The sequence below is a fragment of the Melitaea cinxia genome, chromosome 3, assembly GCF_905220565.1.
Source record: "Melitaea cinxia chromosome 3, ilMelCinx1.1, whole genome shotgun sequence".
Lineage (NCBI taxonomy): Eukaryota > Metazoa > Arthropoda > Insecta > Lepidoptera > Nymphalidae > Melitaea > Melitaea cinxia.
The window spans coordinates 18,589,609-18,605,318 of NC_059396.1; the positions used below are offsets into that span (position 1 = coordinate 18,589,609).

General features: G+C 33.0%; 2 protein-coding genes across 2 annotated transcripts; one reads left to right on the forward strand and one right to left on the reverse strand.

Moving 5' to 3' along the window:
• Window positions 1-718: 718 nt before the first annotated feature.
• LOC123668304 lies at window positions 719-1,453 on the reverse strand. Its single transcript, XM_045602067.1, has one exon. The coding sequence runs from the start codon at window positions 1,451-1,453 to the stop codon at window positions 719-721; it is 735 nt and encodes a 244-aa protein (XP_045458023.1).
• A 1,467-nt stretch (window positions 1,454-2,920) lies between these two features.
• LOC123669645 (TBC1 domain family member 20) lies at window positions 2,921-15,685 on the forward strand. Its single transcript, XM_045603241.1, has 9 exons — window positions 2,921-3,317; window positions 3,481-3,609; window positions 3,779-3,885; window positions 4,537-4,674; window positions 5,556-5,758; window positions 6,111-6,327; window positions 6,673-6,782; window positions 7,232-7,417; window positions 15,629-15,685. The coding sequence occupies exons 1-9, from the start codon at window positions 3,167-3,169 to the stop codon at window positions 15,648-15,650; spliced, it is 1,263 nt and encodes a 420-aa protein (XP_045459197.1). The 5' UTR covers window positions 2,921-3,166; the 3' UTR covers window positions 15,651-15,685.
• The last annotated feature ends 25 nt before the right edge of the window (window positions 15,686-15,710 follow it).

Here is a 15,710-nt window from a genome sequence, read left to right on the forward strand (position 1 = left end):
AGTGGTGTGTGTCATTTGGTCCCATTTAAATTTATTTGAGATCTAAGAACTACTTTTCGAGTTATATCTAATAATGCGTTTTTACTTGATGCTTTTTTCGTCGATCTACGTTGTATTATACTGAATAACTTTCTACTGGATGTACTTACCGATTTTTATAATTCTTTTTTTGTTGGAAAGGGGATATCCCTAGTTTGGTACCGTGATAAGGAAACTAGGATCTGATGATGGGATCCCAGAGAAATCGAGAGAAGCTTTCGAAAAATTGCAATAACTTTTTACTGGGTTTACCGATTTTGATGATTTTTAATTTAATCGAAAGCTGATGTTTATCATGTGGTCACATATAAATTTTATTGAGATCTGATAACTACTTTTTGAGTAATCTTTGATAACGCGTAGTTACTTGACTATTTTTTCGTCGATCTACGTTGTATTACTCGTCGATGTAATTGAAATCATTTTTTTTTTTCGGTCACAAGCAAACACAATTATTTTCTAACATCTCATGTGATAAATATAATTATTTGGAATTTTTAATTGTGTAGAGCTCTAGCCGTGCCGTTAACAGTAGTCGTAATGATGACAATTACAATTAGACCAGTTTTAAAATATATATTTTTAATGTAATGCCATTGAAATTACAAATTTATACCCCTTTTTATAAACCGCACACGAAAATTCCATGAGTTAATCAAATTATTATAGGATAGCTTTTTCAGGATATTCGAGCAAAAGAAGCAGAATGTTTTGCATCTCTATCTTTTCTCGTATCTCCGTCTATCTGTTCCAAATTATACAAACAAGAGCAACAAGGACAAAAATATAACCGTAAGAACATCGCTACTTTTGACTTTATACTTGTTTCCGAAATGTCCGGAAAGGCGCCATTATTCTCTGTACATATACTTCCAGAACTTCTCAAATCAGAAGTATCCGGATTAGCTTGAATGATTGATTTCGTTTTGTTTTTAGATAACACTGAAGAGCCCAGAGTTTTCTCCCAAGAAGTCAAAGGCATCAAATACTCCTCATCGATGCTATGCTTAGACGGTCTTTGAGATTGTAACATGAGTGTCGCCAAGTTAACCATGGAAGAACTGTGAAGCTGATGCAGACCATCCCCCAGCGCAACATTGTCCGTTTTACTTTTAATATCGTTCGTGCATAGCTTCATTCTTAAAACAGTGATGTCGGAATCGCTCGGCCATGATATCACGTCGGAATCTCTTTGGTACTTTTGTCGCAACTTCTCCTTTTTCTTATTTTGCTCCGCTTTAACCTTTGACAACCCGGTTTCTAGGCTCTTTCCTAAATTAATGGAGACGTTACTGTTCTTTTCAGACGGTAGCTTGAAAGCCACCTGTCGAATATTACCGTTTGCTTTTTGTATGTCTATTATGTCCTCGATTTTTGTAACTTTTTTATCGTGTGTGTCGAGATCTATATCCATTTTATTTACTGATTTATTTTTAATAAAACTCACGTAATTAATTTTTTTTTCGAAAATATTTTGACCCGAATCGGGTTGGTTTTTTTGACAATGACATTTATGACTAAATTGTGATTTATTAAAAAGATGTTACACATTTTGTAGTAAATATTTGGTAAGGTAATACAAGACAAGCTACATAATTGTGTTTGCTCGCAAACGATAAAAAACCTACTTCGATTTCATCGCCAAGTACCATGCGTAGGTAGACGAAAAAATTGTCAAGTAAATACGCATTATTAGATATAGCTCGGAAAGTTCCTACTACTCAGATCTCGATGAAATTTAAAGTTAAATGGGACTACAGGACAAGCGCCAAATATCGATGAAAAAAAATAATCGAAATCGGTTCACCTGTAAAAAGTTCTAAGGTAATACGATACGTAAAAAATATAGTAGAATTATTGAGCTCCTCCTCTTTTTTAAGTCGGTTAAAAATATATGGATACTGCTCGTTTAATGTGTAGGGCAATAAGTCTCCTTATTATATTTTATAAGTTTTACTATATTACAAGAAATATTATACTTAATAATTTTATTATTTAACAAATAATCAAGTTATTCATGTAGTATTGTGAATACAATCGCCACTTTGGGTCAATTGTATTATTTACTTCAATTTTATGTTTTTTTTCCCCTTCATTTAATGTAGTCAGCATAGAATGTTATTTGCATGGCAAACAAATGTAAAAAAGGTATATTCGCGTTCAATAATAATAAATAATAAATAAATATTTACACAATACACACACGGGACTCGTCTGTTCCTAAAGTAAGCAACTTAATGCTTGTGTTATAGGTTACAGCCAACTGGTATATAGCTACATTTTTTTTTTCGATAAACATACTTATAAATAATACATATATAAATATATAAATAAATATTTATATCACACCCAGACTCGGGGTGGGAATCGAACCCACAACCCTCGGAGCAGAAAGCAGGGTCACTACAAACTGCGCCAACGGGCTAGTCGAATGTAGTCAAAGAAGACTGAACAATATAAAAACGCAGTAATAAAGTCATACACTAATTATTATTTACTTAAAGGGTTTGCAAACATTCATTTAAAATGAATAATATGATTTTTACTGTAAAGTAAATAACTTTTAAATATAAATAAAAAAGTATTTTTGTAGCTAAATACCGTCAGCTAATGGTAGTACTAACATCAAAAAGAATAGTAAAATATAAGTGAGGAGTCTTCGACACTCACAAATTATTAGTTAAGCCTCATGTTAGGTACCTACATGAGGTTTAATGACCATAAGGAAAAGAAAAAAAAAGATAGAGTTTCAAAGTTGCCATATACAAATATCATTACTAACTTATGCATGACTTGTCAGAATATAGCTATTTTTATATTTTGAGCAGCTGCGTATAACGAAACGTTATGAAAAATGTTTGCGTCCAAAAACTGACTTAGATTTTTAATCTAATTTCGTAAATTAATACTGTCGTTGAGATTGTACGTATATAAATTATTTAAGTTCTTATCACACAAAATATTGCTTAATTCTATAACACAAAAATTTTGAATTTCGGTGGTGAAATAAACGATGTACCTGTACTTAATCGCAGTATTAATTTGACACTTGAGAAATACGAAATGTCACCACATTCTCATTTATCAAGAGTAATGTTTTCGCTCGGTTAAATCTACTTTTCTTACGATGGAATCAACTAGCCCAGACGCTGAAAGTGGCGATAAATGCGCTATTAATGGAGACTGTTCGCCAATATCGAATAAAGACTCAAACGGCTTAAATCACGCAAAAAATATTGATGACATCTCTACGCCTTCTGAATTAAAATTCGATGAAGGTATTGTAAACAATTATTATGACTTCATTCAATATCCTATTAGACTATAATCACCTATTGTAATTATCACGAATGATAAAAATTATAATTTTTTTAATGTTTTGTTTTAATAACAGGATAAAATTGTACGTCAATGTCTGTCATTTCCTTTTTGTTTATTTAGACTTTGAGTTCGAGGACCCTGATATAACAGAAAAACGAAAAGAAATCGAAAAATGTCTATCAAACCCAGACGTAGTAAACTTGGAACAGTGGGTACACTTTGCTAAAAGTAAAGCAGGACTTATATCTGGTAAGTTAGTATTTTACTATCAATAACACATCTGTGAAGTAATCACGTCACCTTTCACTTTTAGTGAATGATATGTTGGTGAAATCTTATTAGAGTAATTAGAATGATAACTTTTTGTGAGTAAACATAGAATACGTGTATGTGTACTAAATAAAATGATTACTTATAGACGAATACAGAAGAAAAATATGGCCCCTTCTAGTGGGCGTCACACAAGAAGAGATGACCGAGCCACCATCACTCGATGAACTTTCTACGCATTCTGAATATAATCAGGTAAACTTAGTAATAAATAACCTATTATTAGGAAATAATAAGTTCATACACATTATAATCTAAAATATAAAAATGACTCATCTGTATAGTATAATAATAATAATAATCTCAAGAAGCATTTTAGTACAATTTAGTGACTATGCCATTGATGTAATTTTCTTGTTCTTGAACAAACAATATTAATTTGATGATAATAATAATAATAATATAATTATGCAACAAGAAGTGTTATTGCACCAATGGGCTAGTCACATTGGGTCAAAATAAAAGATTAAAACTTACTGCTTCATATTCCAAGACAATCAATAACCAAGTCCTTCGTCGAGGGCTTAGAAACGATAAAAACATAAACAGGCAGACAACAAAAAAACAGTATGGGAAAAGATTTTTTTCATAAATGGGGATCGACATATGATTACATATGCAAGAAACAGTTGCTGTGACCACAGTGTCACCTAAATATTGATACACAATACAAGTAGACGAAAGTTTAAGACCCTACAATCGACCCTCCCCAGGAGGTCTGGCCACCATACTCACCACAGGAACCCAGCACTGTTTGAAAGCAGTGTTATTTAACTGTGATATTTGGCAGTTTATTTCCTGCTGTGCGTGTAATCATATATATATATTTTTTTTTTGGTGTTGTAGGTGGTGCTAGATGTGAACAGGTCACTGAAGAGGTTCCCCCCCGGCATTCCATACGAGCAGAGAGTTGCACTCCAGGATCAGCTGACTGTACTCATCCTGCGAGTTATCATCAAATACCCACATTTGAAGTACTATCAAGTGAGTAAAAAAATAAATAAGTCATAGAGTAATATTAAAAATAGGTAATTCATTTAAAACTTTTTTATATTGTTATTGTGGTGTGTGGCAAAAAAAAAACTAAATACTGTAATATAAAAAGTTCTTGTTGTCAATATAAATTAACAATAAAACATACATTTGAGTTATATATTTTAAATTGTCATTGCCAACTTTATTATTTAATTCTTTATAATATATGTTCACGGACGTAAATCACATTATGTGCTGTTACACTGTGAATCAACTTGAAAGGAATAGTTTTTTTACATGTTTTATTTTTTATTTGTGATTTCTCACAGATAGAAAATTTAATCGAGATCATTTATTATAAGTTTATTTCAATAACACGCTTGTTGATAAACATTGTTATCTTGAACAAACTATTCAAGTGCAATGTGTAATATAAATAAAATACCATTTATTACGTAATTACAATTTGTAAATAACATGTGTATTTCAAATCAACAGATTTTAATTTTATAATATTTTTCAAAAAAATGCCATTGACATTATTATTGTAACATAACAAGTGTATTCAAAGAAAAACAATTGTAGGAGTGAAAGTGTAAAAGAAAGCACAAATATTAACCTCCGTTCAGACTAAAGTAATTATGCCCATTCTTAATTTTAATCACGTGACCTTGTAAACATAGAGATTCAGTGTAAAATCTAGAACTTTTGATATTGAACCCGCTGGAGTGGACTCCCGGCTTTTGGGTTTGTTATATATCCCTACTACCCCTATACTTATTTAAAGAAATATGTAAGTATGTATATTAGTCAGCAAATTAACTAAGACAACAACTGTGTATTTTAACAGACGAATGGTCAATTTTAAAATTTAAATATGTATATTTTAGGGCTATCATGATGTAGCAATTACATTATTGCTGGTCTGCGGCGACAAAGCGTCCTTTCCCTTGCTTTGTCGACTGTCGTACGGACCGAACGCCCCGCTGGCGCCTTTCATGCAGGCGACGATGCAACCCACACAGCACCTGCTCAACTTCATGCTGCCTATCATTCGTAGGGGAGACGACAGGCTAGCCGAATGTTTGGACAAGTAAGCTCAAGTTATATTTGTGGTTCGCTTATATATGAGAAATTAAACATGTGAATTTTGATTTGGAAAATCTTGAGTGTTTGTGCATGTGTACATGAGTGTCTGACAGTCAGTGCGTAACTGCATACATGTGAGTGTTCATGCGCATGAGTTTGTGCGTTTGTACTTACGAGTGTTTGTAACTGTGAGCTTCGGTTAGTATAAACATCCATAGGAGTGTGAATAAAAATATGCTTGAGTGCAAGAGGTCGGGCGTACTTATGCGTACGAGCTTGTGTATGTGTATGTGTGTGTGTGTGCGTGGGAGCTAGTGCTCTTGCTTATACTATAATATGAAATAAATATATTCCAGATCGGGCGTGGGCACGATGTTCGCGCTGCCGTGGTACCTGACGTGGTTCGGCCACAGCCTGAACCGCTACGCGGACGTGGTCCGCCTGTACGACTACTTCCTGTGCGCGCCGCCGCTGTTCCCCGTGTACGTGACCGCGGCGCTCGTGCTGCAGCGCGCGCCCGACGTGCTGGCCTGCGACGCGGACATGGCCATGATGCACTGCCTGCTGTCCCGGGTGAGTGTGCGTGCGTGCGTGCGTGCGTGCGTGCGTGCGTGCGTGCGTGCGTGCGTGCGTGCGTGCGCGCGCATGTATGTGCCTACGTGTATGGGAGTGCGTGCGAGGGTGTGCTTGTGCGCACGTGCGATGTTGTGTGTTATGTACATGATGCTTGCATGCGTATTGCGTGCATATGTGCGCGTCATATGGGTATGCATTATATTAAATAAAATTTTATAGGAAATATTAAGCATGCACTCTTATTTTTTACGAAGTTGACCCTTTCAAATAATTGTTGGTGATGATTTTATAAAATTTAACTAAAATGAAATATCTAAACATTCACAATTGTTGTTCTTTCAGTTACCAGATGACTTACCATTTGAAGACATCTTGGTGACAGCGAAAAAACTGTACGAAGAAAACGATCCACTGGACTTAGAGGGAGAGGTCGCTACCTTAGAGAAGAAAGAGTGAGTGATGTTATCCTTCATCTTTTAGATGAATAAAAAATTTTATATTTCTCAGAAGAATAAATTACCAAAATAAATTTAAATCAAATATAGGCTAGTATAGGACTAGACTATTGCTTGTTCAAATTTGGAGCAGCTCGATCGTGGAAGTACCTCAAACTTACAAGTCACAGCTAATAATAGGCTACGGTATCTGCTTACCATCAGGCAGACCATATGCTTATTTTCCACCTTCTTAGCATAAAAGCACACAAATATAAGACCAAAATTTTAGTACAAAGTTGCATGACTCAAACTGGTAGTTAGGGCCGAGGATAGTGACCGTAAGTTGTGTTGCCTAGTCTTAGATGATAAATAAAAAAAATTGGTTACTGCGCAGTCACCTTCGCCGAAGGCTGTATAGCGTAAAACCTTCTTACGGATTAAATTAAAAAAAAAATTATTCGCAGGGAGGAGCAGCGGCGCCTGGACGAGGAGCGCATGCGGCGGCGCGCGGCGGGGCGCGCGCGGCCAGTGTCGCGCGGCTGGCGCTCGCTGCCGGCCGCGCTGCGCCGCCCCGGCCCGCGCCGCGCCGCGCTCGCGCTGGCCGCCGCGCTGCTCGCCGTCTACGTGTACTACCGCCCCGACCTCTTCAGGTAGCGCCACGCCTATCGGTTCGTCCTCTTCCGCTTCTAGCGACCGCTTGCTATATATAAGTGCTCGTTTGCTATTCAATGGCACCGTCACTTACTTTAGATCTTGGTGACCTTGAAAGATCCATTTGTGAATTCACTCGTTCGAACATAACCTTAAGCATATACGATTGCTGCTGTATTGTTACCATATGTTTTATGAATTCTCGAATCGCAAGCATATTTTATTATTAAGCCTGGTTTGGTTCTTACCATATATGAGTAGTCCACTTGCAAACCCCGCTAAGTCAATGCCGCAATTAATTGAGAAAACTAATTAAAACGTTTAGTCTTAAAATTACGATATTTAGATGCAATTTTTTGTGTATTAAATAAACTTAGTAGCATATCGAAGTAAATGGTATTAGCAAATAAAATCACAGTTTCATAATAATCATTTAATTTGCATTTCAAAATCAAACATAGCTAGTTTTGCAAAAGAATTTTTAACATAGATAGTTTTGCAGTTGTATGCAATCAACATAGGCAGTTTTGAAAGTATCAAATATAAGCTTCTGTTTTACTATACTCTTAATAAATTAGGATTTTTATCTATTATTATACTCTAATATCTATTTCTTCATGTATTATAGTTTCTTCATTATCAGTCTCATCTACAACAGTCTCATTTCGTTCTTCTTGAAGAAACCTGTAATATTGTAAATAATCGTAAGAAGCCCAATCTTCACCGAAATGTTTTTTCAGAAGATTTCGCACATCATTCAACTTGACTGCTTTTACTGGAACTCCAACATTCATCATAACGGGCACAATATTTTCGAATGATTTGCCTCTTTTACAAACGTTGCCATAATTTATTACCTCAGATATATAATTAGGTTCCCCTTTAATGGCAATTCTATTACTTCTATCTTTTCTTAAAAATAATCTTTTAGAGGCATTAAATTGAAAGTGCCAAGATCCAGGTAACTTAAGTACGTTCTTTACGCTTGATTTCCAATCATGAAAATGAAAGTCGCTGCCTAGTCTCAGAACCGTTCCATACTTTTTAAAAATATCAAAATATCTTTTAGGTTCCACGATAACTTCTAAAGGACGTATTTCTCTTTCAATATTTCCAAATACACGGTCGGGGGGCATAAATGAATGCCCCACTACAGGGAATATCAGCGTAAGTTTCTTGATTTGACGTGGAGCTTTTGTTTTTAGCCAATATGCCAACATTCCCAAAACAATTGAGTTTTTATTTTGCCCCCCACAACCGTCGCAAAATAATTTAACATGACTAACAGTATCTTCAAAATTGGTATTCATTAGCCGATGAAATACCACCGAAGCAATCTGATTAGATCCTTTCTTTGCCTCGGTTTCTAACCACGTGTAAATAAATGTGTTTGAACAGTTTTGAGCCTCACGAGATGGTCCTTGACATACTGTTAAGTTATAGGTATACAATTGTCGGCTAAAGTAGGCACTCTGGTCTGGCACTTTTGGTAAAACCAAATTCTTTTGACAGTCAAAAGAGAAAATTATTTCGTTATCGCCTTGTGTTTTGAGGCTTTTGTAAAAGCATTTGGCCTTTAGCTTGTGAATACGAAGCTGAGCTATTTGAAGCTGTTTTTTTGCTGTGTCGCGTTCTCTTTTAATAACTTCTTTTAATTGGATGCATTTAGAACATGCGTCTGTAGCGGGAGACTTAAAACTCAAATTAAAGTATTTGTTAAAAATACGTCGAAAATTTTCATATTTCACCGGCACATTCTGAGCGTCATCGTTGTAAAGTTTATGTAATTTTTTTATACTTAGATCGCTGCTCAGGTATTGCACAGTAGATCTATCTCTTACATAATGCGATTCCAAAGCTTTAAGTCCCTTTAAATACGATTTTACGGATTCTGTGCGATCAGAATACAGATTGGACTTTCTATCGCCTCCTCTTCTTTCTTTCGGCATTGCCATTGTCATTAAATGCTGTTTACAAATTCTTTGTATTCTGTCCCTAGAGATTCCCAGAATTGTAGTCATTGCTTTTTGACACACCTTAACTAATTTGACGCGGCGTCTTACAGCCAAATTTTCGTGCTTTGGTATAAAATAACATATAGTCTGGGTTTTTTTCTTACTTTCTTTTTTAGGAGTTTGTGCTGTACAGTATTTTAATAAAAATGTATCTTGCGTAACTTTATCTGAAGTTGAATAAAAATTCCGATGAAATTTACTGTAGTCTTGAACCGTTAACTCGTTACACTTGTATCCCTGTTTTGAATTTCCATGTTCACATTGTGGTATAACTGGCAAGCCCTTAGGCATATGTCTAAAACAAAACAGATAAAAACTTTAATAACTAACAACAGACAAAATAAAAATAAGTAAAAAAACTTTTTAAGTTAAACGGTTTTATGTTAAAAATACATTGCAATGTTTAAGATAAATGTACTAAAAACCAAAAAATAATAAAATAGATACAGTCGTGGGAATTATAAACATATGCATAGACTAGACTAAAATAAAACCGTGGGGTACGTCAATTGTCTACAATCGTTGATTAAAATGTTTGTTTTGTAATGTTACACTATAATTAGGCAGTTGTTCAACCGACAACGATGGACGTGTGATAAGTAGGGCTAGAATGTGGAAACAAGCTAGCAAGCTCGATTATAAGCGAGTTTTAGGGTTTCATAGTGGTGAGCGAGTAGTACTTTTATCATATGTTTTGTCGATTAAAGACAAACTACGAGCAGTGAAACGATTCCTCGCCAGTCAGCAGTGTGAATGTCCAACGATAAACTAGTTGAAACATCTCTTTTATTTACATGGAGTGTATAACTATTGGAATTTCCATGAGCAAGAAAATAGTAAGTAATTTCCTCACCGTCTGCGGGCCAACTGCCTATTTTAACGACGAATTAAACGATTCTTCTATCGCACATTAAGTCGATAATTTGTAGACAATTGACGTGCCCCACGGTTTTATTTTAGTCTAGTCTATGCATATGTTTATAATTCCCACGACTGTATCTATTTTATTATTTTTTGGTTTTTAGTACATTTATCTTAAACATTGCAATGTATTTTTAACATAAAACCGTTTAACTTAAAAAGTTTTTTTACTTATTTTTATTTTCTAGTTTTTAGTTTTTATTTCGCATTCTGTTTAATTCATTTAGTGCTTCATTATTGCAAGGCCCATCTTAAATATTGAGGTTGTATAGTGCACTGTATTCTTCTTGTCAAGCCCTTTTATTTGATACCCATATTGGTGGGATTGATAAAAAATTGTTATCAGACATTTGGTAGCGGCGGCCAGCTTAGATTTCAATTTTGCATAGTAAATTGTATTCTACTTGTTGAGACCTTTCATTTGATACCCATGTTGATGGGATTGATAAAACCTAAGTTATCCGCCATTTTGTAGAGGCCGCCATCTTGGATTTTAATTTTATATAGTACATTGATTATACTGGTTGAGCACTTTCATTTGATACCCATATTGATGGGATCGATAAAACCTACGTTATCCGCCATTTTGTAGCGGCCGCCATCTTGTATTTCAATTTTTTATAGTATATTGTATTCTGCTTGTTGAGCCCTTTCATTTGATACCCATATTGATGGGATTAATAAAACATGAATTATCCGCCATTTTGTAGCGGCGGCCATCTTGAATTTATAATGATAATGAATAAACATAATTGTATTGTCACCAAAATCCAAAGTGTATACAAAATTTCAGATTAATCGGTTGACAGGAAGAGGGTGAAATTTGAATTACTAAATTTGACCCAAGAATAAATAATAAATAAAAAATAAAACAAACGGGGTGAGCTAAATAAAACCGTTTAAAAATATCCCCAGCAAATATATATATACTACTTAAAAAAGGTAACAATAAAATCTTACCGTTTTGACTTCTCAACTTCTCTCTTCCATGTAGATTTATCAGCTATCTTTTTACGTCCTTTTCTGTTTGGTGCCAAAACAACTTCTTTTTCTTGACATTCCATGATAATTTTAATACAAAGTACCTCGTTTTTGAAAGCCTGTAGTATCTAAACAAAGCAACGCGTGCATGCACTTCGACAGTATTATGTGTACTGGGCTACTGGCTCAAGATGGCGGCTTTTGCACGAGTTACCACGCAACTTAGCGTCGTTTGCAAGTTAATACAAACTTAGCGATTTTTGAAAGTGGACTGCCGATCAACATAACGACTTTTGCAAGAGTATGAAGAATTCAATCGCATTTTATTCCTACTATAGCGAGTTTTAACATAGTATTGTTAAATACACATGTTAATATTTTAAGTACTTAACCGATTGCCGCCATTGGAAAAAAATGTTGTTTTTTTAACATAGCGTGGTTTGCAAGTGGACTACTCATATATAATATGTCAAATACGAATTCGCAAATTGCAAACATGATTAATTTTGAGCTCTGGTGGTGTTTCAATCACTGATACATAGTCAAGTCACCTTTTTAGCTGCTCTATTTGCAAGTGACCTTGAATGATGCACTTTAATTAATTCCGATTTACATCATGGTCAAATTCTTTAAATATCGGCATCGACTTACAATTTTTTTTCTGTCGCTAAATTTTCTATATTTATCAAGCGGATGTTTGAAGCTGGAGACGAACTGATGAGTACAGTGTGTACTGTAACTTTACGATTACCGATTTTAAGCTTATATTATATCTAATATAAGCAAGAGATGGACGGTAAAAAAGTTTGGTGAGACTTTTAATATTTTTGTGCAAGTTCAGTGTATTGCTAGTATTATATGCAAAAGATTTAACGCTAAATAAACAAGTTAGTTTAAAAAAAATTGTAAAAACTTATGCACCGTATAGACTGCTGTATTGAATTGTAGTTGGATAGTATTCTCGCTAATAGTTATTATTAAAAACTATTTAATAATAAAACTGCCTTTGCTTAGTGTAAAGCTTTTACAACGGTTATAGGTGAACAAGAAAATGTTACGAAATGATAAAGCAGTTAAACGTAGATAGGGTTAAAATTGTGTGAAAGAAATGTTGATGAAATTATTAGTGTAGTTATATAGTGTTATTAATTATAGTTTATATTCAACAAAATAATTATATATATATTTTTTGTTTTGTTTATAAACCACTCATAAAGTAAACGTCAATTTAGTAAGTTATTTTAAGTACAAAATTATTTTGTATTTTATATTGATAACAAAGCACAAACAAAACGTTGAACATAACCTGAAAATGTCATTCGGTGTTATTTCTTCTTAGATCTCTATGACAATGTCTAAAACAACAAATTTAACACAAAAAAGAAAAACAGTATGTAACTTTTAAAAAGATCCTTATTTAATTATTTTTAAGCATTTCAATTCAAATTATTTATACTTTGTCTATTAAAATGAAAAAAAAAATTGTGTATAACGTGTTTGTTAAATTGTGATATAGTTTTTTAAGTCTAGATATTTATTTCGTTCATTCCCCATTTTTTCTAAATTATTGACGCTTTTTTAACACCGTTGTTTAAAATTACTTTTAAGAATCCTGTTACTTCGTATTTAGATTAAAATATTATTATTAGGGTTGCCATTCGAAAAATCTTTTCAATTCAGAAATACTTTTGTCCAGACAACAATGTATATCATATTTTGTTATGGCAACAATAGTTTTCGTAAATAATTTTCATTTTAACAGATAATAATAATAATAATAATAAGATTGTAATCTAATAAGTATTGTTAATAAAACAATTAAAAGTCCTATTAAAATATGCCAAAATTTAAAACAGTTAATAAATATACGCTAACTGCAATTCGTATTATGACCAACTGTTGATAATGACTCTCTATTACAACAATATATATATATCGTTTAACTCTTAATTATGTGTAATAATAATTACTGCTGGTTTGGTCATATATGTTAGTCCAAATTAATCATAGTTTGATTAGAAATCTACAAAGCCTGTTTGTATAGACAGATACAAGCGAGACTCAACGAAATCAGATATACTTCATAATTATGAGTTTAGGCTCAAGGTAGTTCTTTAGTTTCAATCATTGTCTATGAAACATCTAAAAAATGTATGTTTTATACAAGCTGCATCCAGTGACGTAGCAAGCTTAACTCGCGCCCGGGTCACATGGGCCTTTTTAGCCCCCCCCCCCCCCCCTATTCGAAAACCATATATGTCAAGAATTTTTTGTTTTGCCATTTCGCGCCCCTTTGTGAGTAGCGCTCGGAGCATGATGCCCCCTTTGAACGCTACGCCACTGCCTGCATCTACTTTATAGGCGGGGTGGTGTATGTAGGTACTTATATTTTATTCGATTTCTGTCTGTATTATTTTAAAATCATTCTAATTATTTTTATTATAGGAAAAATAAGTAAACATTTGTCAAAAATTATGATGTATCTAATATGAGGATACTCAATGCCTGGTAGATTTGTTAGTATTGCGTATAGTTTGCATGTTCTAATAATAAATGTTGTAGAGGAACCTGTAAACGATAGCATTTATTAATTTACGTCAATTTGGTCGTTTTAATTACATTACATGTAAATAAATGTGTTTGATTGTAATTTAATAATCAGTGGTGGTTACGTTTAAAGATAATAAATGAAATGTAAATATCTTATGAAATTGTCTTTAATCAAAAATCTATAAAAGAGGTTTCTATAGATATAACATTCATATGTAACTAATTTATTTATTAAGCTGTTTATTATTTTACTCTACAGAAACGTAGACTAGTAAGAAAGGCATATCTTATTTCCTTGATAGAGATTTTTAACAACATACTCGAAAACAAACAATCATACGACGACACGAAAGGAAATATACTAAGGTCAGGGGCTGGATCAGGTCTGGAGGCGTCGGGGCAACAAAGAAGTGGAGGCCCCTTGGCCCCAAATTATTTAACAAATAAAATATACTTTTTTTTTAAAAGGTGAAACGCGAAAAAAAATAATATGAGAAATTGTTTACTAGTTCTGAATTTGAGTTTTTTTCCGAAGTCTGACGGAGGCCCCGGGGCTGTAGCCCCGGTTGTCCTCCCCTTAATCCGGCCCTGATTAAGGAATTTGTGCATGTAATAAGAATTTTGTATTTATAGAAACCTAGAAACGGTATGCTTAAATAATATAGATTACTAACAAGTGCACTGTTTAATGTTCTCTATTACTGAGTATGAGGTTAAAATGTTTAAAATCTAGGGCACAATAATAGACTTTTTATATATTATTTGAATATGCTTTGTAATAAGTTCCTTTATTTATCGTTTTAAGGCGGTAAGTTTGTTTTTGTAGCGATGAATTATTGTGATTATAAGATCTAAAGTGTGTTTGAGTATTACTTTGATTATTGTATTGATATGAAAATGTTAACGTAAGTTAATTGTAATAATATAAGTAAGTGATTAATTCAATGCCGGTTTTGAACTTTTTTTTTTTTGTTTTCATTAAAAGTTATTTTAACTTATACCTTAATTTACAAAGTAGATAAATCTATATAATATTTAAGACACAATACATTATTTATTTATATTTAACAACAAAACACACAATAAATGTTTAACGTTTTAGAATTATGCCAAAAGTTTTGTAAATAATTACATAAATTTGAGTATTTGATTTAAAAAGTAATACTAACATGTCACTTACATGTTTGTTTTATATCATGATGGTTAATAATTTTAAATCTATGAGATGTATGGAATCTATCGGATGGAAAATCTAAATTATGTTAATACGTTATTTAATCTAGGTTCTAAATTCTCATTTAATTATAAAATAATATTCTGTCAACTTGTCTTTTATCAAATTTAATAATATAAATTGTTTTAATAATGTTGTATAGCTTTCGTAAAATTAAAATGTAATTTTATCAAAATCAATATTATCTCTCAATAGAACAGAATTTGAAGGTTTATATAAAATCTTTTTGTAAAATTAAAACTGTATTTTAATTAAAACAGTATTCCGAAACTAAAGAATGTCATCATCTAAAAAATTTAAAAGTTACAATAATTTTTTTGTTACACATGTTCGAAATAATAATAATTACTGAACTGATTATAAATTACATATATAAGTAGATAATGTATGAAAATAGCGATATGAATGACTCTAGCGTGTTTATATATTATATGTTTATTACAAGGTTGCGTTTTATTGCTACGAGTTAACAGAAAATACGATTTTTATTTTATTTTTATACTTTTCAGGGAACAAGACGAGGACTTGTGACGTAGGTGACAATAAAACTCCTTGGTTATAATCCCTTTTTGCTTTTTAATTTTTATTTTA